We start from the raw sequence: 24,893 nt of genomic DNA, 5'->3' as shown, positions 1-24,893 counted from the left end.
AGCATCAGTTGGCATGTCCCACCTGGAAATCTCAGTCAGATGTTATTAAAAATGGAGAGGAAATGTAATTGTGTGATTCTTGAATACCATGGAGGAGCTGAGGAGTTTGATGGTTTGAGCAGCCCTGAAGAGCTGGACAGCTCTTAGGCCTGTGACCTGTTCAGCACTTTATTCAGGTGGCTCTAATAGATGCCCTTGCTGAAGGCTGAGATGGAGCTTATAGCTTCTCCCTACCCATCCATCTGGATACCAGGCCAAGCAGCTTTTCCCCTTGGGTAGTTTTTCACACAAGGAACAGTTGGGAGGCAACAAACTCCCATTGGTGCCAGTGTGAGAGAAATTACTGCCCTGGGATGACTGCCTGACATTGGTTTGGGGCACACAAAAGATTGTTTCTTTTTAAGCAAACTCAGGTGATGGAGGACAATACATAGAAGCCATTAGTGGATCAGAAAGACTCGTAGTGGTTAGATCCCAGTTGCTGTTTGAGGTGGGGCTCTTTGCGTGGAAGAGCCCATGCTCCTTCCCATCTGTAGTAACATAAATAGATGGAGCAGCCTCCAGAGAAGGTGAATTCAAGTCCCTTCAGTTAGGGGAGGGATCTCAACCCCAATCAGACGTAAGGGTGAGAGGGCAACTGCCCTGCCTTTGGAGATCCAGCCTTTTCCTACCGTCTCCTTATATCTTTATCCCTCCTCCCCATCCTTGAAACAACTGGGTGAAATCAAAATTACTTTTATCTCAACAAATTAACATTTTTGTTTTCAGTGAATTCTGCAACAAAATATGCCTAGCTCTACAGATGGGGAGTGTTTTCCTAGTAATTTATATTTCCTTTACCTGCTTTCCTTGTCGGCTTCATAGAAAGCCGGGGCAAGCAGATAGCAATAAAACAAATGAAATTGCAACAAACCACAACAGAAATAATCCTCATGTATTTTCCTAACCTGAGAAGATTGAAAGGCTCTTGTGGCTTTGTGCTCCCTGGCTGCCTTGGCTTTGCCTTGGGGGCTGGAGCTTAAGAGCAGACAGGGAGTCAAAAGGTTGAGTAGATGTTTGCAGTGGAAGCCTATGATTCCTCCTTGAGCAATATCCAAGGTGGGCAAAGCAACATCTCTGCTCTCTCTTCTTCTCTGGGCTGTTGGCAACTTGGATGGCCAGAAGTCTTCAGTTCCTTCTCTGTAAGCTGGAAGACTTGGCTGTAGCTGCCTTTTTCCTTGCTGGCTAGCCAACAGTTGCAAGGATGTGCATCTCTTTATGCCTATGAACACAAGAAAACTATCCCGAGGACAATTCCTGCTTGCAAGATGCTAATCGTGTCCTCGACTGAATTGCTTCCAGTGCTGGAGGCAGAGCGGTGCACTGGCAGTAAGTTAATAGAGAGTTCCTTCAAGTTATTACTTTCATTAAAAGCTATTAATTTATTAGTGCCAACACTTAACTTTATTATGTTTACCTTTTGTATGGAAAACATGGCAATGTGGTGGTGAGTGAGGACAGCGTGGGCTGCCCTAACCGCAGGGATCCATGCATGAGCCATTGCTACCCAAACAAACTAGGTGGGAAGGGATCCTCTGTTACTGAGGATGGCATAAGTGTTCATTAGTGTGTAACGGTGAGAAAAGAGAAAAGCCAGGCTGGGTAAATTACAGCCAAACAAGGATGCCTCCAAAGGCTGTTAAAAAGGAGATGAAAGAGTCAAATGTGAGTTTAGGAAAGCTCCAAGGAAGCTGAATTTGCTGGAAGGGCTTGAGCTCATTCATCAGCAGTTTCTTGTCACAGATTTTCTGCTGAAATGGTAAATGAAAATAATGATCTAACTCTTAAATCTGTGATAGGATTAGTGATACCTTTGGCATATTTATGTAATGGGTTTCAGAGATTTAATTCAGAGGATTGTTCCCAGCCTGGATAACTGGCTCTCATTCATGTAAACAAAGTGCAAGACAGACAAAGTAAGACAATCTTTTATCCGTTAAATGCTTGTTTTGCTGGTTTGAGGCTGTCTTTCATTTCCCATGCCTCACACTTGGGATAGAAATGGAGAAGTCTTCCAATTCACATGGAAAAAAAGAAACGCCAGTCTTTTCCTGGTCCTCAGCTGCCTCAGCCCCCCTGGGCTCCTGCAGGGCCCTGCTGGGGAAGGAGGCAAAGGTGCAGTGTGGTTGTTTTGTCCTGATCCTTCTCTTCCCCACCTGCAAACCTCTGAGTTTGAGTTGCTGGTGCTTAGTGATGAGACACAAGCCCAGGGTGCAGGTGGTGGCTTCTCCTCTGACCTTAATGGCAAAACAAGATTTGTTTCTCAGCCTTTGGCAGCTCTTTCGGTGCTTGCCTCTACCATACCTTGTAAGAAACTTCCCATGCAGCTGTGTGCAGTGGGACAGGTCTATCACTATCAAACCAAGAGCCATCCATTAGGTAAGCCACTGCAGAAGTTGCTTATTTCAGTAGATAAATGTCCATGGTTTCTCTGATCCGTGCTCCTTTAGTTATTATCACACCATGGGGGGTCTGGATCTGTAGGAAGACCAAGGGGAGCTCACATTGTACCTCTTCATGCAGTGGTGTGAAGTTCCAGTAGTCTCCATGGTCCCAGCACCCTGACCCTTTATCTTCATTGGTTCCACATGGGTTTGCATATTGCTGCATCACTTATCCCAGTGTGCTCCTGGCTTAGAAGCATTGTATCCTCCAACTACTGTCTTAGAAGGACATGTTTCTCTCACATGGTGAGTGGGAGCTGTTAGAAGAGTAATGTGCATGCAGCCATTGCATGAATTGGGTGGCTTGGGAGAAGCTCTTTTCTGAGGCTCTTCCCTATGAGTGACATTTGTTTCCCTAAGGCAAGCAGTAAGTATTGATTTTTATTATTATTGGACAAAAAGGTTCTGCTAAGAAAACATATTTGGAGGTTTCTTGGACGAGGTGGATTAATAACACATGACACTTCTAACCAGAAACTTGGATGGCATTTGAAAGCCTGTTGAGTGATGGAAGTAATGATTGTGCTGTGAAGCAGGGAAGAGCCTCTGATTCTCTGGAACACCACTTCATCATTAGGACAACATTAGTGCTTCCCCACAGGGCACATGTGTCTTGAAACAGCTCACGTGGTGCCCAGCTGCTTTGGCAATGCATAGGAAACAGGGGAGCTGCTTGCTTCTCATCCACCCTGCCTTCAATGAAACATCAACTTGGAGGTGTGGGAGAGGAATAAAGGTGGCATCTCTTGAATGTAAGAGTGAGGACTTCCAGCACTGTCTTCGGGTCACCTTCGGGCATCCCCATGCGTGTGGGAGGGTGGGTGGGAGCTCATGGCCTCCTGTGGAGGCAGATGTTGGAGCACTGCTGGGAGATACTCACTGAGTGCCAGTGACTCATGGCAGGAGTGGGCTTGTGATTTGACCTCTGGAATAGTCACTCCTAAACCTCTCCTTTCCATGCCTCTTAACCCTGAACTGAAGTTTGGTAAATGTTGGTTTGCTTTGAATCTTGTTGTTAGGAAGGGGATCGAGGGTTTGTCACTGGTGATGTCTGTAGGTGGGGGAATTTTGGGGGAGTGTTTGTTTGGGGTTATTTGTTCTTATTTTTTGAGTGTATTTGTCTACTGATGACTGTCAATTTCCAGAAGAATAAGTCTCTGCTTTGCTCATTGCAGCATCAACAGTGCTCAGCACCTCAGCTGCATATGCTCCTCACATGCACCTCAGCACCTTGTGCTCCCTCCTGGTATTTAGGCTCCCAGGTCACCCTAAAGAGGATGGATGAGGACTGTGTGCAATGTTTGGACAAGGAATTGAGCAAGATTATTAAGGAAGAAGTCTAGCAAGCAATAGCAATGTTTTTGTAGGCTCTGCCAGCCTACCCTCATATACTTCAGGGTACTTTAAAACCTGTTTTTCCCCTGAACTAGTGCAATAGCCTTGAGTCATCATTCTGCTTTTCAGCTGTAGGAATGGAGGCCCAGCCCTGGCTGTTGTGGGTGGCATGGCTAGATGAGCCCTTGCTGCAGAGGAAACAGCAAGGAAAAGACTGGGAACTGCAGGGCTGTCTGTCTTTCTCTCTGACCCCAGAGCTCTTGCTTTTGCTTTCTCAGACATAATTGCTTTCCCCTTCTGTTATGTTTCTATTGTTCATTGGAGAATGATGCCATTAAATCAACAGAGAATGGTGGGAAAATGCTTTGATATGAGGCCTTCAGAGGGTGTGTGCATGTGTATGTGAGTGTGCATGTCTTCTGTTGAAAGCAACACAACCCTCTGTGTATCTGGCAGCTTCCTTTAATTTGTCTTGCCTGCAAGAGAGAAATCCATCTCTAGATGTTTTTGGCAGTTAACCTCCGTTATTTGTATTGAAGTGGTACAAACTGTGGGGTGTTGTTCAAAAGCTGTCGTTCACAGTCATTGTGATAGTTAATCTCATCAGGACCTTGCATTTTCCTTGTTGTCGTTTTGGGAATATGGTATCCCAGGCTTCCTTTTTCCATGGGAAAGAGGGGCTCCTGTGATGGGTGGCTCTGGTAGGTGTTAGGGCAGCCGTGTGCCCACTATTCTGTAATGCAAAGAGGGATGGAAATGTACTTTCCTGTAGATGTAACCATGTGGAGTGATGAACAAGGATGATGCAAAGTTTGACAGAGTTTTTACTACAACCATGCTCCTTAACCCAGAGGCCATGGCAAAGACCCGAGCTGAGGTGCAGCAGCACATGTTGTCACCTTCATGGAGCAAAGACCTCATTAAAGCAGAGGAGAACAACACTGGGCTCAGCAGGCAGCAGTGGGATGCCTCCTTGTGCTGGGTTCCAGCAGTAGAGCCCCATGTGTTTGTCATGTAGCAGAGGATTTTGCATGTTTCTTTTCCTTGAAAACAGCTGTTCTACTTGATCAGAAGCCTCTTGAGTAGCCCCTTCCTGGATATAGGTGTGCATTACATGAGATAGCAAACAACAGATGTACTTTAAGTGGCAGGTCAGATGGACACCAACCCCTGCAGCGATGTCAACCACATGGAATGATGGAGAGGAGGGCAAGACTTCGCAAGACAGAAAGAAACCAAAACCAGCCACCAGTCTTACTGAAAACTGAAAGAGTAAGGGGAAAAATAAGTAGAAAGGACCATGGGGAGAGAAGGGAATCAGTCTTTAGAGGAAATCATGTGCGTGTCACAACACAGTGGGATTCAGCAGGGGCTTGGCAGCAAAAGTGATTTCTGTGTTGTGCAATTTAAGATTGTTTTCCTCCCTGCTGAGAAGGGATCCCAATAAGCCGTGCTTGGGGACATTTACCTTAGGAAGAGTACCCTCTTTAACAGCCTGCCCTGCCTGACTTAGTGCACAGTTTTGTAGTTGACAGCTATCCTGATTTGAGTCAATCTTTACTTAATGTCTTGGCTACTGAGCTGATGTTTCTTTAGTTGCTTCCCTGATGGTTTCCTAGCTGGGTTCAAGGCCAGAGCATTACCATGTTACACAGCTGATGTGTGACCTGGTTGTCCAACACACTGAAGATGCAGCACTTCCAGGGTGATGTTCTGATCCATCCCAGGTCCTGGCATGGTTTTCCATGGCACTTTGTGACAAGTCCCCATTTGCGGATGATACACCCATTGCTAACCACCTAAGCACAGACCTGCAGCCCCATAGCCTAGTAAAGCTTTGGGTATCTTCTGCTTTGATGGTCAGCCTTCTAACATGGCATGGTACAAAGATGTGTCCAGCAGTTCTTTGGCAGTGTGAGACCTCCAGTGACTCACCAGTTGCTCTGTCATGGGAAAACTGAGACCCTTTGCAAAGAAAGACGTCACTGTGTTACCCCTGAAGTTTCATGCCCATGCTCTCTATTGCATATAATAAAGCAACATGGGACTAAAATACAAGATAGCTCAGTAAAAACTCAGTGATTTTCATGTTTTGCTTCTCTTCTCTCTTTTTTTTTTCCCTTAATTTTTCTTGGATGCAGTTTCCCACCTTCCAGGAGGGAAGAGAAGCCTCTTGTTTGCACAGCTAACTGGAAAAAAAGCTTTGTGTGCACTTTCTGCTGCTGTTCTGTTAAAGTTCAGGGTTCCTAGGTTAGAGCTGCTGCTTCTCAATACGGGTCTTGTTCGAGCTTCCAAAGCAGCCCACGCAGAGCTGCTTGGGTTCATCTGCACAGTTCACAGCCCACAGCCAACGAGACACATTGTTTGCCTCTCTCCTTCCATGATTCATGCTTTGCAACAAAAGGAGCCTAATGCTCCCAACATGGGTGTGAAGCCAGGCGATGCTGGGCTGTAGGTGCATCAATAGAAGCAGTCTGGGTAGGTTTTTTCCTCTTCTTTCTTCCTTTTGAGCACTCATTATGCTTGAAAATCAGACTGCTTTGTGACAGTGGTCATAACTGTCTGGCACTTGTCTGGTTTAACAGGAGGACTGTGCTAGGAGTTCTCCAAGTTTACAATTCTCTTATTGTGAGGGATTTTATCTTGTCTCAGGCTTGTGAATTTTGCCTTTTATCTTGTTTAATCCAGCAGTGAGTCCCCAGTGAGGAAATCCACTGTTTACCAGAAACTTGGTGGGGGTTTTAATTTCTTTCTTTGATAAACACAGCACTTCTCATTTTGCTGTGGGGAGATTTCTTCTGTCTGCAAGTATTTATAGACTTGGGTTTTTTTCTGTGGAAAAAGTGGAGCACTTTCAGCTGGACAACAATGGGCTGGGGATTTTCTTCCTTTTCCCATGAAAAGCTACAAGGAAGGCTGCCCAGTCGCTGCAGGTGCAAGTGTGGGAAGTAAAGCCTGGTTTCTGATTGTCAAAACCAAGCTGGTAAACTTTACTCTGCACTTGTGTGCTTTCTTCTGCTCATCACCCTGGGTGAATGCTGGTGGGGCTTCAGGGTGATGCTTTTCAGAGGAGCAGCCTTCTGGGGTTCAGCAGAGGCATTGCTTATTCCTGGTGCTGTATTGGACAAGCTGTTCATCATGTCTTTTCTTGCATTACATTGCCCATGTGTGCTGAAGCCAGCAGCATCCAGAGCATGGCAGAGGATCCATAACTGCTGCAGAAGGGCCAAAGCATTGCTTTACCCTTTGCTTCACTGCTCTTCTTCAACACCCTGAAGCCAGCACGATGAGGAGGGCTGGTCTGCTTGAGAAAGGATCCACTCTGCTGGTTTGGAAGGTGGCCCCGTGTAGGGGTCATCCAGCTGTTACAGCTGTCACCATCCACACATCTGCCTTTCCTCACAGCTGGGGTGAATGGCCTTCTCTAGCTGTCATCATGGGTGACTTTTCCCACTTGCAAAGGCCGACTGTTACTGTAAGACTCCAAATGAGCCAAGGAGGCTTGGGCTGGGTCCTCCTGCTCTGCTGACAGCACCCGCTATTCAGCAGCCTGAATGCTGTCTCTGTACCCCCCTGTCCTCTCTGCACGCTCGTCAGCTGCCTTATTGATTTTATGCAGCAAAGGGAAAAAGAAACCAGGGCAAGAAAGGAACTGCTTTCTGCCAAAGAAGCCTCTAGGGAATCCTTGTGCTGGCAGCTGGGGCTGCCCAGTGGGAAATGGGGACTGAAAGGGATGCCGTGGGATGTACTGCACTAAGGAGGCAGCTGGGGATGTGCAGGTACCTCGGTGCCCCTCAGGAGCCTCTCTGCTCCTGCAGCCTGATGCATGCATGAATCACAATGCTGGCATCAGTTCCACTATCTCTGGGTTTCCCAAGGGTTTTGAAGCAAAAGTCTTGGCATGCCACAGGCTGCAGGTATTTGCTGGTTGCCTGGATCTGTGCTGATTGCCAACAGCTTAGCCCAGCTCCTTCCATAAAGGGTGAAGCCAAAAGTACCAACCCCAGATCCTGCTTTCGACAGGAGGGTGGGAAGCCTCCCAGCACTTCAGGATCCAAGAAGGGGTGATATGGGAGTGAGATCTGCAGGCTGGGGTACAGGAAAGCTAGACTGTATTCCTGATCTGCTGGAGAATACACCCACATCCTTGGACAAATCACTTAATCTCTCTATGCCTTAGTTTCCTGTTAGCAAATGATACTCCTTATCTTTCACCTCTCAGTAGAGGAAAGAGTTTGTCATTCAGTATGTCTCGTATTACAGTTCCTTGTCTGGTGGCTAGGGCCCCTCCACCTTGGTAAAATAAATAATTGAATTTAGATTAAATGATCCAATATAATCCTGTCTAGTGGTTACTAAAACACTTGAATGGAAGTTCATTCTGAGCCTCTTTCCATTTCCTCATAAGGCCAAGGCATGAAGTAATTAGATGTAGACATAGGTTGTTATTGTAGCACAATGACAAAGATCAGTGGTTATTGGTAGGAATGGCTTTTATAATCTAGTTTAATGGTCATTTACCTTTCAGTGACCTTGGTGTCAGGCAAAATTGGCAGCTCTTTCACAAGGAATGTGCTTCCTCAATGGGGGCTTTGCAAGCTGCTGCATTTTTGGCTCTAGCTTCCCATGAACTAGGATAGACACTGCTGCAATGCAAGAGCCTCTCTGTCTGCAAAGAAAGGCCATAGACTCCTGCCAAAAGAAGCCCTTTTCAGTTCCGTCCTACTGCTACTGAATTGCCCTTGAAACAGAGCAGTCGTGTTTCAAGCAATTCGTTGCTTATTGCTGTGACCAAAGTCACAGTCCTCAGACAGAGAGAGTCTGCTGTGGTCAGAGGGATGCCTGGGAGTGTCTGTGAAAGGAGGGAGAATATCTCTCACCATGCATTTCAGTGCATGCAGGAGGAGCTGGTAGCTCTCTTTGTAAGCCCATCCTCTAAGTCCTTATTACATCAGTAAATATGTGGCATTTCTATACACTTTAAAGTTCAGCCCTTTCAGAGATGATTATCCTCTCGCTGCAGGTGCAAATAAGTCAAGTTTTACATTGACTATGATGCTCCTACAACTCTCCCCATAGTGTGTTGTAAAATCTTCATGGGTTTTATCTGGTGACTGCTGCCTGTGCCAATGAAGAAGAGCATCATGATGCAAACTATGCTGTGATACCTAGTGGTACCCCATATCTGTCCCATGCTTTTTGAGGAGATGAAGTACATCATATGCTAGGACTTGAGAGGGCTGGATTCAGGAGAGGCATTCACAGTGACCTTGGTTAAGTCTCTTAATTCTTCTTGGCCAATCTTAACCTCAGAGGTCATCTCCTCTTTTACATGGATTAGGCTGAATTTTTGCAAGTCCTATGGAGGTATTTACTTGAGATGGTGCTGGAAAGATTACTGCAGTCCCACTGCGCTGGGGGGCTCACAAGGAAGTGCTATGAGAGCTGAGAATAGCAATGTAGCTGTGGAAGGCTTCTCAAAAACACCCCTGAGTATTGCACTGTCTTGAGACTTGGGCTTCTGTCTACTTCTGATCTCTTGTTCTGCTGCTCATAGCCATTTGATTTCATAACCATATTCCTTGCACCTGTAGCTATCACCCTGCAAACTGCGCTACAGGAATCATCTCTTTGGGTGCTCTCATTTCTAAACTGCTAAGATAACAAGACACACTTGTTTCAGGCTGCTTTGGATAACCACCAAGCTGGTTTTACCATGAGCATGTTCCATACATCATCGCCACAACATGATAGGTTTCCAGCATTCAGAATCCTGAGATGATTTGCTGTACATAAGCTCTCAACTGTCCTTAATTGTGTTGACGTTCTGGGCCCTGCTGCAGTTCTGGCTTGCACAGAGGTTCTTACTGACCCTCATGATGTTGATTCTTACTTCTCACATTCATCACGCTCTGAGTATTGGTTTGTTCTTCAGATATGAGAGGATGAATGGTCACATTCATTCCAAAGGCAGTTTATTTTTGCAGGTATCAGGTTTGGATTGGGAATGTCCAGCTGAGATGAAAGAGATACTTGCATAGAAGCAGATGGTTTATATGCTGTTTCTTGCTGAAGAAGAGCAAAATGAATCTCTTGAGCCCCAGAAGTCTGTATCTATTGAAGTCTGACAGAGTCTTTCCGCTGACCTCTGTGGCCACAGGATCACGTCCTAAATGAGTTGCTTTGAGTCAATAGAAGCCTGAATTCAGCTTTGGTGGGCTGGAAAATGTAATCTACTGTATAGGCTGTGCTATTCAGAAGTGCAGAGCCCTGTGTGTGTGTTAGCTGTGGATGCTTGGGAAAAGACTAAAGTCATTTTCTGTAGCTGTGGGGGTGGAGGAGGGAATGGGAATTAGATCCCCTTAATTGTACCCCCTTTCCTTCAAACCCCATACTGTGACATCCATGTGGGCACTTGTTGGAGCTGACCTGCTTCAGACAATAATTACATTTATTTTCTTTTAATACGTGGAAACTTTAAAGTCATAGACCCCCAGAATGGTTTGGGTTGGAAGGGACCTTAAAGCTCATCCAGTCCCAATCTCCTGCCATGGGTATGGACACTTTCCACTGGAGCAGGTTGCTCCAAGCCCCTGTGTCCAACCTGGCCTTGAACACTGCCAGGGATGGGGCAGCCACAGCTTCTCTGGGCACCCTGTGCCAGCGCCTCAGCACCCTCCCAGTGAAGAGATTCTGCCTAAGAGCTCATCTCAGTCTCCCCTCGGGCAGGTTCAAGCCATTCCCCTTGGCCTGTCCCTACAGGCCCTTGTCCCAAGCCCCTCTCCAGGTTTCTTGTAGCCCCTTCAGGCACTGGAGCTGCTCTCAGGTCTCCCCTTCAGGATCCTTCTCTTGTCCAGGCTGCCCCAGCCCAGCTCTCTCAGCCTGGCTCCAGAACAGAGCTGCTCCAGCCCTCGCAGCATCTCCATGGGCTCCTCTGGACTCACTCCAACAGCTCCACATCCTTCTTGTGCCGTTGCCCAGAGCTGGATCAGGGCTGCAGGGGTCTCTCCCCAGAGAGCAGCAGAGGGAGAGAATCCCCCCCTTGACCTGGTGCTCATGGTTGCTTTGATGCAGCCCAGGACGTGGTTGGTTTCTGGGCTGTGAGTGCACGCTGATGGCTCATGGTGAGTTTCTCATTAACCAACACCCCAACAGCTACATTCTTCTGATACCATCCCTGACATAAATGTCCTGTCCATCAGGCCTGACCTCCATTTACATTGTCTGAAGTGGGCCATTGAAGCAGATGAGTGAGTACAGCAGGGCTGTCATTTACCCCAGTGGAGCTTCCTTAAACATAGAAGCAGCAGGGACCTTGAAGCCTGGGAGAAGCTGGTTATGAGTGGGTTCACACCAAATGCTCCCAGTTCATTGTTTAATGATTATCGGTGTCATCTGATATTGTTGTCGACACATAATACCAATTTCCTTATAGCTTATGAAAAAAGCTGTTGTTTCTTGAAGTGATTTTTGCTTTCTCTGAGCAAAACGGCAGCTAGCAAAAATATCCAAGTTAATGCAGCATGATGCAGGCATTTTCCATTCTCTGCTGGTTCTAAATCAGATTGGATGAGAATTAGTTACATGTAAGGGGTATAAAATGAAGTGTGAGAGACTACTACTTAGTAGATTCCCCTTGAGCCATTATTGATCCATCTGGAGTCATTACTGTTCTACAGTCAAGCTAGTGAAATTAATACAGTTTGAGAGCCTGGTTTTCAGTCAAGCTAGCAGCATAAACCTTTACAGGGTTATTTTTGCTTTTTTCTATCAATCTTCTAACATGTATTCACCCAAGGAAGGGTCATCTTCTAGCTAAAGACAGGGAAGTATTAAGGTGATGGCTTTCTCCTGCTCTTAAATGAATGTTCTTTGTGACCTTGGAGGTGGTAGCACTTAAATCACACATGCTTCAGACACTTTGCACTATGAAACCAAACTATTAACACTTCCCTAGTTCATTGATGTGAACTCATAGGGGTACCATGGGAGCACATGGCATGGAGATGCTGTAAGTGAAGAGAGCGGAGCATTGTTCCGGTTCAGTTATCCATAAGTCATGTTCCTTGGTGGCATGCTGAGGAAGCAAAGCCTGGTTTGCTGCCTGGCAATGGCCAACCCAAGCTTCATCCCATGGGCAAACCCATCTCTCTCACAGCTCCTTAACATCAGGGAGCGATGGAGTGGGGAAGCAGGGGTGCCTCCAAAGGGGAGGAACAGCCCTGGCTGGGGTTTCCGTGCTTTTTTCCACACGCTGTCATTCGTGCACAGCACTTCCTCTTTCCACATAATACTCTGTTATTTCCTCCCTGGAACGGGCTCCTGCCACTGCTGCTAATTAGCCCATGATAAACTTCAGTGTGAACAAAAGCAAGCCATTAAAGGCCTGTTGCTTCAGTGTGAGCAGTGTCAGAGGGGTGATTTGTCGGTGGTGGAGCTGAGCAGCACCTCCTCAGGAGGAAAACAAACTTATTAGCCTGGCTAATAAGTGGCTTGATGTGGGTATGTAGGGATGACTTTGGTAGGGATGGTTTTCCTTGAGGTTGTTTGAGCTGTCACTCAGTCTTGGGTCCTCAGTTCCATGTGGTACAATGAATCACAGAATCCCAAGGGTTGGAAGGGACCTCGAAAGATCATCTAGTCCAACCCCCTGCAAGAGCAGGGTAACCTAGAGTACATCACACAGGAACTTGTCCAGGTGGGCCTTGAATATCTCCAATGTAGGATCTCTGTTGTCATTAGCCAAGCAAGACGGCTTGAGAAGTTACTGAATGATTGCTTGTGTATGTGGAGGTTTTGAGGTGGTTTTTTGTCTCTTTTCAGGAGGCACGTATAAACATTTTCAAGTCATTGCAGAAAGAGAAATAAGGAAGGAGACTTGGAAAGAGGAAGGAAAAAGCAGTGGGTTTAGTAGGTCCCAATCCAAATGGGGTTTGAATATTTGCTGAGACTCAAGATCTCGCTAGCTGCTTTTGTGTAATCTCATCCCCAGTACTCAAAATCCCTCCAGGCTTTCCCACCTTGAGCAAAAAGCCCTATAAGAAGAAGAGCAAGTAATTATACAGGATTTTACTGATGTATGAGCAGACTAAGGGAAGTTGGAGGCTTTGGGGTTTTTGGGGCCCACTTTCTTCTCAAAACTAAAAGAATGGTTCAAGCTGCATATGGAATACGGGTTATTCCTGCATGGAAAACACAGCATTAACGTATGTCCTCTTTGAACTGCTTTGCCAGACATTGTCTCTGTTGCTGTTGTAGCTCTCGAGCAGCTGCTCACAGAACTAGAAGATTTTCTGCGGATCCTGGACAAGGAGAGCTTGAGCAGCACTGCCGTCCTCAAGAAGAGCTTCCTCTCTGACCTCCTGCGCGTCTACACCAAGTCCACTGGTACAGACAGGGAGCACCAGGGCGCACTGGGTTCATGGGGATTGCTGCAGGGTCCTGAGGCAACGGGTTTTTTGGAGGCTGGTGGGAAAGGGAAACATGAAAATTAGAAGGAGAAAATGAAACGGAAGTTGTTTTTGCAGTGACCTCTAATTGTTTATGTAAAATTACTATAGTTATGTGTCCAGCTTTGCAAGCAAAGGATTCCCAAGATTCCTGATCCTTTCTGTTTTCTTTATTAAAACTTAAGTTTATTTAATCCACTTTATAAGATACACAGGATGTACCATTTGGCCAAGTTAGTGTTTAAGTAGAAATTTTAACCGACGGAATTTCCTGACTATAAAGCACTTAATTTTTCTGCTTTTTATTATTGCTTGGGGTTTTTATCCTGCACATTGCCTCAACAACATGTTCTCCCCAAATGTATCCAACAGAGACACTTTTCACATCTGTCTTTGTGGAGAAGCTTAGCAATGTGGAAGCAGAGTGTGGGTAAAGAGCTCACTTTTCCCTCTGGTTGCAGGTGGCGATGAGGAATATATTTATATGAACAAAGTGACCATCCATAAGCAGCAGGGTGACCAGGAGAAGCAAGACAAAGGTAGGAAGATGAAGATTAATGGTTGCATCATGACTAATGGTGGTGATGAAGGCACATGTGGTTGGAGGTTTGCTTTACTGATGAGGTCCCCTCTGTCAGCTCTGAGGGTTGAGGCAGTTGATGGTGTGGAAGGACTGCCATTTTCATGACATTCCCTTAGAAATAGTGGTCCTTGCCAACACTGTGAGGTTATTCCTGTAAAAAGCACTTTGGAAGGCGTTATTTTGGGATAAAAATGTTGCCTTCTAAGGCTTAAAGCATCAGTGCCTGAGGTATTTAAGGAAGCCTTGATGTTTCCTTTGGCCACAAAGCAAGTAGCTTCACCTCTCTGAGACCTTGAAAGAACATGTCTTCTTTAGTGTGCTGCTCTGTGTCATCCCAACCTTACCAGGACAGTTCCCTTGTTATCTGCATGGGCAGAGCACCCTCATCTCCTGGGGATGCGAGAGCTCTGCAGTGTGCAAGCCAGGAAATTAAACCTAGATAAAATACTGACTTCAGACTTCGTAGAATCATAGAATGATTTGGGTTGGAAAGAACCTTAAGATCATCCAGTTCCAACCGCCCTGCCATGGGCACAGACACCTCACACTAAACCATATCACCCAAGGCTCTGTCCAACCTGGCCTTGAACACCACCAGGGATGGAGCATTCACAACTTCCTTGGGCAACCCATTCCAGTGCCTCACCACCCTAACAGTAAAGAATTTCTTCCTTATATCCAATCTAAACCTCTGCTGTTTAAGTTTCAACCTGTTACCCCTTGTCCTATCACTACAGTCCCTAGGTTTTGAATTTGTAACGCAGCAAAGAACGTAATGGTCTTAAAATGTTCTTGCTGTTTGAAGCTCATCACAAAAGCTGGTTTTGATAGTAGCGTAGAGTGAGCTTATTAGTGACACACATCTCCTTAATACACACCTAGTCTGAGGCTGACCCTACCCAAAGTTTCCAGTCCAAATGGATGAGACAAGAGGATGCGTCAGTGCTGCTGACATGCTGGTCCTACAGGAGGTGGGATAGCTCCACTTACAGAGGTGTTTGGTTTGGTTTTATTGTTTTGTGGTGGGGTTTTTGTTTGTTTTGTCTTTTAAACTACCTGCAGCTGAATTGAGGTGAACTTCAAATGCCCCTGATGACAGGATGTCCTCCCAGATGACATGTGCAACCCCAATGTGGCCAATGACGGGGCCCTCTGGGTGATGCTGCAACGCTGTGAAACAGGACTGCACAGCCTCCCTGTAGCTCCAGCAGCTCAGCAGCAACAGAAACATCTCCTTATATAAGTTCTGGTGGATAAAATAAGGCTTGCACCAATCCACTGTGCTGGAACCTGGAGGCATATTTCAGACAACTTATTTTTAGAGTTGGTTCTCTTATTTCAGACTTTTCCCTATCAAGGCCGTGAGCCTACCCACTCAGTCATTCCCTCTGAGACCTGGCACTTCACTCTTTCTCCATTTTCAATGACCTCCCTATTCCAAGTAAAACTTCGGAGTTACTTGGAAACACTGAAGTCAGTGAGACATATGTATGGATCTTAGCCATAGCTGCAGCTGGGTGTGCAGCCCTGATCCCACCTCTGTAATGGGATGGAGAGATCTGTGCTTGTCTGGTCAGTGGTGGGACCTGCAGATGTGGCTTTAGCAGATGGAGGGGCCTAGTACTTTGCTGGTAATGGGGGAGGTGGGGGGGGTGATATGGATGTCCCAGTGATCATGTCACTCCCTTTAGCCCATTTATCTACTGATGCTCTGTGCACTTTGTTTCACCAAAAGCCTTTGATGGGATGTGGTGACCGCACTTATGGCAGAGGCCAACAGGACCTTTTGTTGGCCTTGCAGAGTTTCTTCACCACCATAGCCATGCTCAAGTGTGCTGTAGCAGCACAGGGTGAAGCACTTTCGAAGAGATAATACATGAGCTCCTAAAGTCCCCCTCTCAAAACCTTAAAACATGCTATTTCTGCAAAAAACATACTTCACTGCTCACTGTATCTACATCCAGTTTCATTTATAAGGATTTAAGCTTAACAGTACCCTGCTTTTGAGATATATTTTTATGGCACAGGAATTGGATTCACTGCAGTGAGTGATGAAGGCACCATCATTACTTGATCTCAGTTACTTGAGAAGCACAGCAAGTCTCTACCCTGCAAGTCAGTGGGGCTCCTCAGTGAGCCAAGTGGCATGTCCTGGAAGTCAGCACAGGGAGATCAAGAGCAGGAGTGATCCGCAGCTCCTGGTGGTGTGGTCCTTTTAGCCCAAATACCAGGAGACATTCACTTATACAAAGAACAGAGCCCACAGATAAGTCACAGTTCGTACAGATACAAATTTTAGCAGGCTTTTGGCTGTTTGGTATTTTTTTTCTTCCTTTTCTCTTCTAAATTCTCCAAATTCCATGTTTTAGAGAGACATCTTTATCAGAAGATACCTGTGAAGTGTTAGTGCTTGTCTAGGAAAAAATACTCCTTTTCCCCCACCCCACTCAGGAAGCAGTCTGTTATTTGTGGTGCTGATGTGTGTAGCAGGAAAAGAAAGGGTTATACAACACATGCTGTGTGGACTTTCCATACAGAAAGCATGCTTTAGTTGCTTGTCCTCATGTGATGGGCAGAGCATTAGCTGCCCTCTGCAACCTCAGAACAGAAGAGCCCATAATATCTCCCATAGGTCTTGTCAGGACAGGATGGAGGCTAAAGGGGTGTTTATGCTTGCACAGAACCTGTAAATCAAAACTCCATCATATCCCACTCAGATCCTCAGCTGGAATACGTGGGCACGTCTGTGGAGGTGGGCAGGTTTCCAGCAGGGTGAGGACTAAAGCTGTGGTCTCCATCCCATGCTCCAGGGTTGATGGGAGGAGGAGGAACTGCTGGTACAGAAATCAAACAGCATTCTCCTGGCACTGTGATTCTGTGGGATGATTGCTAGGCTTGCTGCAGAGCATAGAACAGTTGGCCACTGCTTATGAAGGGTTTGGCAGTGGTTTTTGCTACTGCAATGACTTCTCTTATATGGAGCTGAGCATGCAAGGTTCTGCCTGATACAGGAGTTGACCTGTGTTTCTGCCTGCTCAAGAGGAGCCTCAGAAGTTCCCCTTGTGGACAAGTGAGTGTGCAGAAATAATAGAGTGCAGAGAGTAGCCCATTAGGGCTTCAGTAATGTCCTCAGCAGCTGCTGTTGATGGAAGGTGTCCGCCTTGAGGGTTCCATCTCCTTGGTCCTTTATAGAAAGGGACAGCTTCCAACAGCAATCTGTAGATATGACTCTGGTAGTATAATCAATGGGTATTTTGGTAGGTGGATCTCCCCACAATCACTAAATCATAGCCTTATCAGCTTATGCTGAGCCTTACAAGACCTCCAGCAGCCTTACTTGTGGGGTGCACACAGCTGCTTAGAGTTGGTGCCTATTGACCTATGGATCTCCATGTCCTCCTGGTGTACTGAAGTTACCCACTGCTGATGATCAGGAGCAGCCAAAGGAAGCAGTTTGCCGCAAGAGATGTGTTTTGGGCTCTTGCACCATCAGGCCAGGAGCTGGCTGCAGCCTGGCAGGACAGAGCTGTCATTGTGGCTTCCAAGCCCCAGACGTGAACAAAGTAATGTGGTTTCCAGCTTCTATTTTAAAAGCCCAGAAAATATGCAGCAAAGTTCCTGCCTGTGTCTTCTGAGTGCAGTGCTAACCACTGCCAGGCACTGCTCAATGCCTTGGTGGTTTCTATGTGTGCACAAGAATGCGGATGGAGCATCAGCAGGTGACTAAGGGAGCTGGTGCATCAACTTGCTGCTGGTTATGGACCTAAATCCTAAACTAATTTACTGGACATGCAATATCTGAGTACCTCAGCTGTATCTCTCCCAAAATACTTGGCAAGAGATGCTCTGTAAAGGGGGACTTCCCCTCCGCACAGTATAGTGCCTTCCAAGTCCTTCATTTTACAGCTATTTGTGCCTTGCTCCCACTTGTTCCTGAGCGTTGCTGCTCTGAGCTATCTTGCAGGTCGTGGGATTTGGGCACTTGTTTGAGGCCACCCAGGAGTTGTGTGGTGGGGGAAGAGGGATTGAACACAAGTTTTCTGGGCCCTCAATATACGCCCCAGCTACTGAATCACTGCTGGTTCAGCTGATGGAAAATCTGACTTTCCAGAGGCAGACACGGGTCACCTGGAGCTATCCTCCTGCCATATGCCCTTTCGCATGGTTGGCCTGGGCTCCTTCAAGAGCAGCTCTTCCTTCAGTAGCGATTAAATCACTGTTCTTGGCTGCCTTTGAGCTGCTGTGCAGCTGAGCTGGGCAGCATCGTTTGGATGAGAGCAGGGTGATATTAGCTCCAGTTTTCTGGAAAGGCAGCAGAGGTGGGCACAGTTGCTGTTCTGTCTGCTTACAGCAGCAAGGATCAGAGCTAGTGAGGGCTAAAGTGATGTGGTTTCCAGTCACTGTGCAGTGTCTGCCCATTCTGCTTCTCAATACCCTTTAAAGTTTCAACCAGGGGTCTGGGCTTCACAGATTTTGCTCCAGAAAGAAAACCATGCCCTGAAAACAGAGGCCAGCTCTCCTGCTGGGTTTCCTAGTGCTGCATTCATGGCTATGGCCTGAAATGACACAGTGGCCCTACAGCACTGTAATTGTCACTGCTTCCTACCCAAATAGCATCTCCCTGTTCCTGAGCAGCCCTGGGTAGCAAGTGCTCTGCTGGGAAATGCCACATGTTGTCACTATAATCGGGTTTCTGGCTTGCAGTGTTGGATCAGAAGAACTCCTTGACCAATGGAGACTTGGGACTGCATTCATCCCCTCCTCAGAAGAGCCTGCCGGACCTCCCCCCTCCAAAGGTAGGTTTGGAAAACCCTTTGCTTTTCACTGCCCAGTCCTCAGTCTGGGGATCTGAACACACTGAGGCATCACTTATGTTATGTACTGTGCAGTGTGGCTAAATGGAGAGACCACTGCCCATATGTTAGTATTATGTTATGTTATATTTCCATTATGTGGGAAGTATATTCCCATTATGTTAGTAATGGGAATGGTCATGGGGAGCTTTTATTTATAATAAAATAAATTATAAAAAAACTTTCTATTTTTATTTATTTTTTATATTTGTAAAATAATAATTTTATTAGTATTTTAAAAAATAGCGATGAAATATTCAACCCTTATTCAAATGCACTCCCCTCAGTATGGGTTTCCAGCTGTACGTTTTGTCTTCATGAACACTGCAGGTCGGGATGTGGTTGGCTCAGGCAGGGTGGCTGTGTTCCAGCGTGGCTGGGCATGCAGGAACCCCTGTGGTTCCCAAAGCTCATGCACAGATGGAGCAAGCAGCTGTGGGAGCCTTGGGCTTCCCATGCATGTGCAGGAGCACTGTGCAAAATGGGCTGTGTTCCCTGCCAGGGAAACCTGCACACATCCCATGGCAATCCAGGCTCCGAGAAGGAAGGGAATGGGGGGGTGTCACAGAAACAAAGGTGATGATGCTTTGAAAATCTTCCCCGAGCTGTAAAGCAGCTATGCCTGGGCTGGTGACATGAACTTATTCAAGCTGGAAGTCCTCCAGCTGTGTGATGGTCATGCAGTCCCCAGGCTGCATCGTGAGCCATTAGCAGAGATCAGGTTTGTGTCCAGATGAAGTGCCTTGCGTTGTCTGGGCATTGGTGACCACTCTGGGTGTTCTGCTGGCCCACAGGGATGAATCACTGGCACTGTAGGTGTTTCTGTAGGGCAGCTCTAAATCTGGCCAAGGTTCAGCTCCGCACCATCAGCTTCCAGTGGGATTTTGTCTCTGTGCCAGCATGGCTGTCCTAGAGAGACATAGGTCATCCTCGAGACCCCGGATGCTGCTGTTCCGTAGTTGATCTGACGTGGGAATCGCTGTAGCTGGGATTTCGGGATGTGAAAGGAATGAAGGGCAGGGAGTGTGCATGAGGAGGAGGGGGAAGCATGGAGGAGGACAGGGTGGTGCATCCATCAACTGTAGAGTAGGATCTGCTGCTTTCCCAGGAAGCAGGATGCAGGGTGAAGCCGCAGGACTTCTGCCCAGGGGGCTGTGTGGCTCAGCTGGAGTTAGATGGGAAAACAAGGATGGGATGCAGCCGATGAACCCTTGGACACAGTGAGGCTCCCTGCTGGGAGCTGCTCCAGCCCAGGGGGAGCTCAGCCCACACAGACAGCTGGGATACAGCCCTGGAGCTGGAATTGCCTGGGAGCAGTGACCAGAGCAGGAATCACTGCTTGGCTTTGGGCATCTCAAAGCTGGAGGGAAAGGTGGTTGTGGCAGGGAGAAGGACCAGCAGAGTGTCCCCAAGACAACTGTGCTGGTGCTTGGTGCAGCCCAGCCTTCTCACAGGGAAATCAGGAAGTTAAGTGAGAGAATAGGAAAAAGCAATCTTGTATTTTAGCTAAGGGTACCTAAGCCATCCATATTCTCCCAGGCCTGAGCTGGGAACTACCTTCTCCCACCTGCTTTTGCCACTGGAGCTGACTTCCTTTGGATAAAGCAATCAAGTACTTCTTCCCTGTGAGCATCTGAGTGTCAGTGAGCTGTCAGCAGGAAAGATATCTGAACATACTTCAAGGAGCGAGGCTGGAGAGGACTTGATGGAGAGGGAGCACAATTCCTTACACAGCAATGGGCAGGAAAGGAGAGGACCTCAGGATATACCTGTTTTAGCTGTTGGAGTTTTCTGTGGTTTGGTGATGTTAAGGCAATGGTGTTAGCAACCCTATGGTGCTGCTCTGCACTTGGCTTTTGAGGCTCAGGAGGAATGTAGTGATAAACCTCTGCACAGCAGATTGACCCTGACATTCACTGACACCAACAGTCAATGGGCAACCCAACAGGGGTGGTCCACCTGGATCCCACTAATTCCTTTGGATTTGTCCCAAAGCAGCCTTTAAACAATGGGTCCTGCAGGCTGTGGCTGAGACACTGGTGACCTTTCCTCTGTGCTACCCTTGGCAGCCCTGCCTCTTTCCAGAGCCATCCACTGAGAAAGTCACACTGCGGATGCAGATGCCCAAGAGGGTTTTATTTGCATGCTCTGTTGTGCTGTAATGGAACAGGCAAATGTTCTGCAAGCCCAGCCTGGGTTAAATAATGCAGAGAATACTCTTGGACTTCAGATAGAGACAAAACAATTCCGTGCCTTTAGGGAAAGAGAGGATTGAAAAATAGCTTCTGGGGCAGCTGAGGTGCAGTCCCACCTAGTCCCTGTTGGCTTCCATTGTCTGTAGGAAACAAGACGGAGCAGCTCCTTCCCTTTCCATCCTTCCCTGACATTTGTGGTATGATGTCAAATAAACCCACAGTGTTTCTTTGTGTAGGCAATTTGTTTATGGCTGTAGCGCAGTGTGAGCTGGTTACATGCAGGAGGCCACCACAGATGGCTATTGCAGACACATTCCCTGGCCAGGGAAGGGATTAAATAAAGCGTTGGAGTGGCTGGGTTTGTTTTTCTTTAATTTCATACAATCACAGAATAGTTAGGGTTGGAAAGGACCTTAAGATCATCCAGTTCCAACCCCCCTGCCATGGGCAGGGACACCTCACACTAAACCATGTCACCCAAGGCTTCATCCAACCTGGCCTTGAATACTGCCAGGGATGGAGCATTCACAACCTCCCTGGACAACCCATTCCAGTGCCTCACCACCCTTACAGTAAAGAATTTCTTCCTTATATCAAGTCTAAACCTCTGCTGTTTAAGTTTCAACCCGTTACCCCTTGTCCTATCACTACAGTCCCTAATGAAGAGTCCCTCCCAAGCATCCCTATAGGCCCCCTTCAGATACTGGAAGGCTGCTAGGAGGTCTCCACGCAGCCTTCTCTTCTCCAGCCTCAACAGCCCCAACTTTCTCAGCCTGTCTTCATACAGGAGGTGCTCCAGTCCCCTGATCATCCTCGTGGCCTCCTCTGGACTTGTTCCAACAGTTCCATGTACTTTGTACGTTGAGGACACCAGAACTGCACACAATACTCCAAGTGAGGTCTCACAAGAGCAGAGTAGAGGGGCAGGATCACATTAGAACAAGTTCCAAAACCTTGAAGTGTTTGGAGGCGAGTGCTTTCCGGCAGCATGTCCTGCATGGCTCTGGAAAGCAAGCTCAGAGCCTGCTCACACGTCTGGCAGGCCCACGTAGGAAGGAATTCCCATCCAAGGCACTTGAGTAGTCTGTGAGGTTGGCAGAGGCACGGGCAGCTCGCCCATGTGGGAACAGAGATGTGTGATTTTGGTACCTAGCTCGCACTGGCTCAGCAGCATCCTGCTCCATAGGCAGTTGCTGGCCACCAAATCTTTCCCTTTCAAAGCTTTCTTTCTGCTTCTGGGCAGCAGTGCCTGTTGGTGGAAATACCCAGGGCAGGGTGGGCAGCTTTGAACTGCATCTGATGATGACCTGCAAAGAGGCTGACCTTGCCTTAGGTTGTTCTGCAGTGCTGGTGCCCAGCTGGACCCTCTTCTGCAGGCTGCCAGGGGCAATCATGAAGGACCGTGTGTGATCCATAACCTTCAACATTGCTGTCTGCAGAGAGGGACCTGCTCTTCTGCCTTGTCCTCCTGGAAGGACTGAGTGGGGCTTTAGCCCTACATGCACTGAAATCCTGTCCAGGATTTGCACAGAAGCTAGTGGAAGCATTGGGAGCCAGAGGAGCATACCAGTGTCAGATGACTGGGCTGGTTTGACCTGGGCGAGGAGAGGGGACACCTCACTGTGAACAGAGGGACACTACTGATGGGTCATGACAAGAGATGGGATGCCCCATATTTTGGGAACAGCTTAAGCTGTGAGCTCATCCTCCAGCTCTCCTGTCTCACGTTCAGCAGTGATGTGAATTACTTGAAAAGTAAAAAGCTTGTTTCTTAGCTCCCTCTCCTTTCTTCTGCTTTCTCATGTGTTGGTATTTCTAAACGATCAAGGCCCTGTTCTTCCTGCCAGCCCTTGCTTGTGTTCAGGGAGGGGTTTGGCAGGCACCACAGGGATTTTCCAGCACTTGGACTCTTTTCAAAGGCCTATTTTCCATCAGTGTTGTTTATCCATTTCCTTCATTTTTTGCTCAGAGCACAATTAAAGATTCCTGAAGCAGAGGGGTTGAGCTGTTGGTTTGTTATCAGTCAGAGACTTGAGACATGACCAACGACTGCTCAGGCTACACTTTTCCATGTGAAGCCAGGATAGCACCAAGTGCCCACTCTTCTAGCTCCCTGTTCAGATAATCCATAGCAGAGGGGATCATCCCCAGTTACAATGAGCAGCTTAGAAGGTGTTGGTGCAGCAGGCAGAAGTCCCAGTTCATGGTAAGGAAAATGGGTTTCCCCATTGTTCTCAGGGATCTGTTTTTACCTTAAATCATGCTGCTTTTATTTATTTCTTCTGCAGATTCCTGAAGCAAAACAACCTCCGGTGCCCAAGATCGAATCACCAGAAGGATACTACGAGGAGGCTGAGCCATACGATGTCTCTGTAAATGGTATATCACAGCTGACTCTCTGGGGGGGTGCATGTGGGACATGGAGGAGTTTTGGTTTATGGGAATGAAAGCACAGACATTTCTTACAGCTTGTATGGGAAGTCTGTTTTCGGATACTGGTCACAGTTGATATTACAGATCTAATGCTAGTTGGAAAGAAAAGGCTCCTGGATTACTGTAGAACTAAGTACCAGGTCTGGGTTAATAGCACATCACTGTGAAACATTATAAACCATTGTGGGTTCTCTTTGTCTTGATGGTTTTCTGACAGACAGGCTGCAGCCAAGCGCAGGTTTCTGTTGGATGAAGCCTTGGGTGATATGGTTTAGTGTGAGGTGTCCCTGAGCATGGCAGGGGGGTTGGAATTGGATGATCTTAAGGTCCTTTCCAACACTAACTATTCTATGATTCTATGAGTCTGTTCAGGGGTAAGTGGTGAAGCTGTGGTGGCTTGCATTTGTATCCTGGTGCTCTAATTGTCCCTTTGGGGCTCAAAATCCATGCCTCTGTTGGTCTGTTAGGTGTCTTTATAATTGGCTGTTTATTCAGCTCTGCTCTTGTGGCAGTTTGACGACCTGTAAACCTGATTAGAAAGCTACAGGCTCCCTGTGCATACACTTGATGGCTGCCTGGGTCAGCACCTCCTGGCAATGTCCTCAGCAGTGCCACAATCCCTATAGGATCCCTATGGGATCACAAGCACTTTGGAAGCAGACTGCTGCGCACAGGTTGAGTTCCCAGATTCTCATGGTTTTAAACTGTGTTCCTGCATCCATCTTTTGGCAAACACCCTTAGTGAGAGATTACCTTCCTTTGATCTGGTAGCAGAGCTGATCTTGTCATCACTTTATAATCCATTTAAAACCAAGTCAGACAGATTGTATTGCTCTGCTGCAGAAGCAGACCTCTGCTCATCAGCCTTGACTGCAGCAAGTGGGGTGTAATGTTTTTCTTCACACAAGGTGCCCAGAGAAGCTGTTGCTGCCCCATCCCTGGCAGTGTTCAAGTCCAGGTTGGACACAGGGGTTTGGAGCAACCTGCTCTAGTGGAAGGTGTCCCTGCCTGTGGCAGGGGTTGGAACTGGATGAGCCTTAAGGTCCCTTCCAAACCTAAACCATTCCATGATGTGAGTGGCATGGGGCAAGCTGAGCACGGATATTCAAGGCAAGCAAAGAAGTGAGCATTAAGTGTAAAAGCTTTGGATTTAAACACTTGTCTGTTAAATCTGAGCTGCTTATGAGTCCTCACCAGCCCCAGTGTGCACCACAGAGCTTTGAAGCTGCCTGGGAGGGAACCACGCAGGAGGAGGAAGCCCTGCAGCACAGGTTGCTGCAGCCTTGTACTCACGGGGAGTTTCCAGTTGCCTGCACTGTAAGATAAATGGACTTGTTTTTCCCTGCTGCACATTGGGAAAGTGGATAATGTGCTAAGAGCCATGGCATGTAAAGACATACACCAGATTAGCTGGAGTACAGCCATGGATCCATGCAGGGAAACCCACGTTATGTTATCCAGGCAGCTCCATAAACGCACGTGGCTTTCAGAGCCTTGGCTGGCAGGAGGGATAAGCACACACCCAGCTTAAACCTCTGCTTTGCCTTGGTAACCTGCTGCTC

General features: G+C 47.3%; 1 protein-coding gene across 4 annotated transcripts in view; it reads left to right on the top strand.

Moving 5' to 3' along the window:
* Positions 1 to 24,893, top strand: part of AFAP1L2 (actin filament associated protein 1 like 2) — a 71,333-nt gene that overhangs the window by 29,859 nt on the left and 16,581 nt on the right. For 2 of the 4 annotated variants that reach the window (XM_034061814.1, XM_034061813.1), the window contains 4 exons: positions 13,077 to 13,205; positions 13,729 to 13,806; positions 18,555 to 18,646; positions 23,187 to 23,277. In XM_034061814.1, the coding sequence (XP_033917705.1) occupies positions 13,077 to 13,205; positions 13,729 to 13,806; positions 18,555 to 18,646; positions 23,187 to 23,277 (390 nt within the window). Of the gene's footprint in view, positions 1 to 6,277; positions 6,297 to 13,076; positions 13,206 to 13,728; positions 13,807 to 18,554; positions 18,647 to 22,931; positions 23,105 to 23,186; positions 23,278 to 24,893 lie in introns of those variants that run through there. The other 2 variants (XM_034061817.1, XM_034061815.1) reach the window with 2 other exon arrangements.

The sequence above is a fragment of the Melopsittacus undulatus genome, chromosome 4 (assembly GCF_012275295.1).
Source record: "Melopsittacus undulatus isolate bMelUnd1 chromosome 4, bMelUnd1.mat.Z, whole genome shotgun sequence".
Classification (NCBI taxonomy): domain Eukaryota; kingdom Metazoa; phylum Chordata; class Aves; order Psittaciformes; family Psittaculidae; genus Melopsittacus; species Melopsittacus undulatus.
Note: the sequence above shows the minus strand (reverse complement) of the source record. Positions and strands in the feature narration are given on the sequence as shown.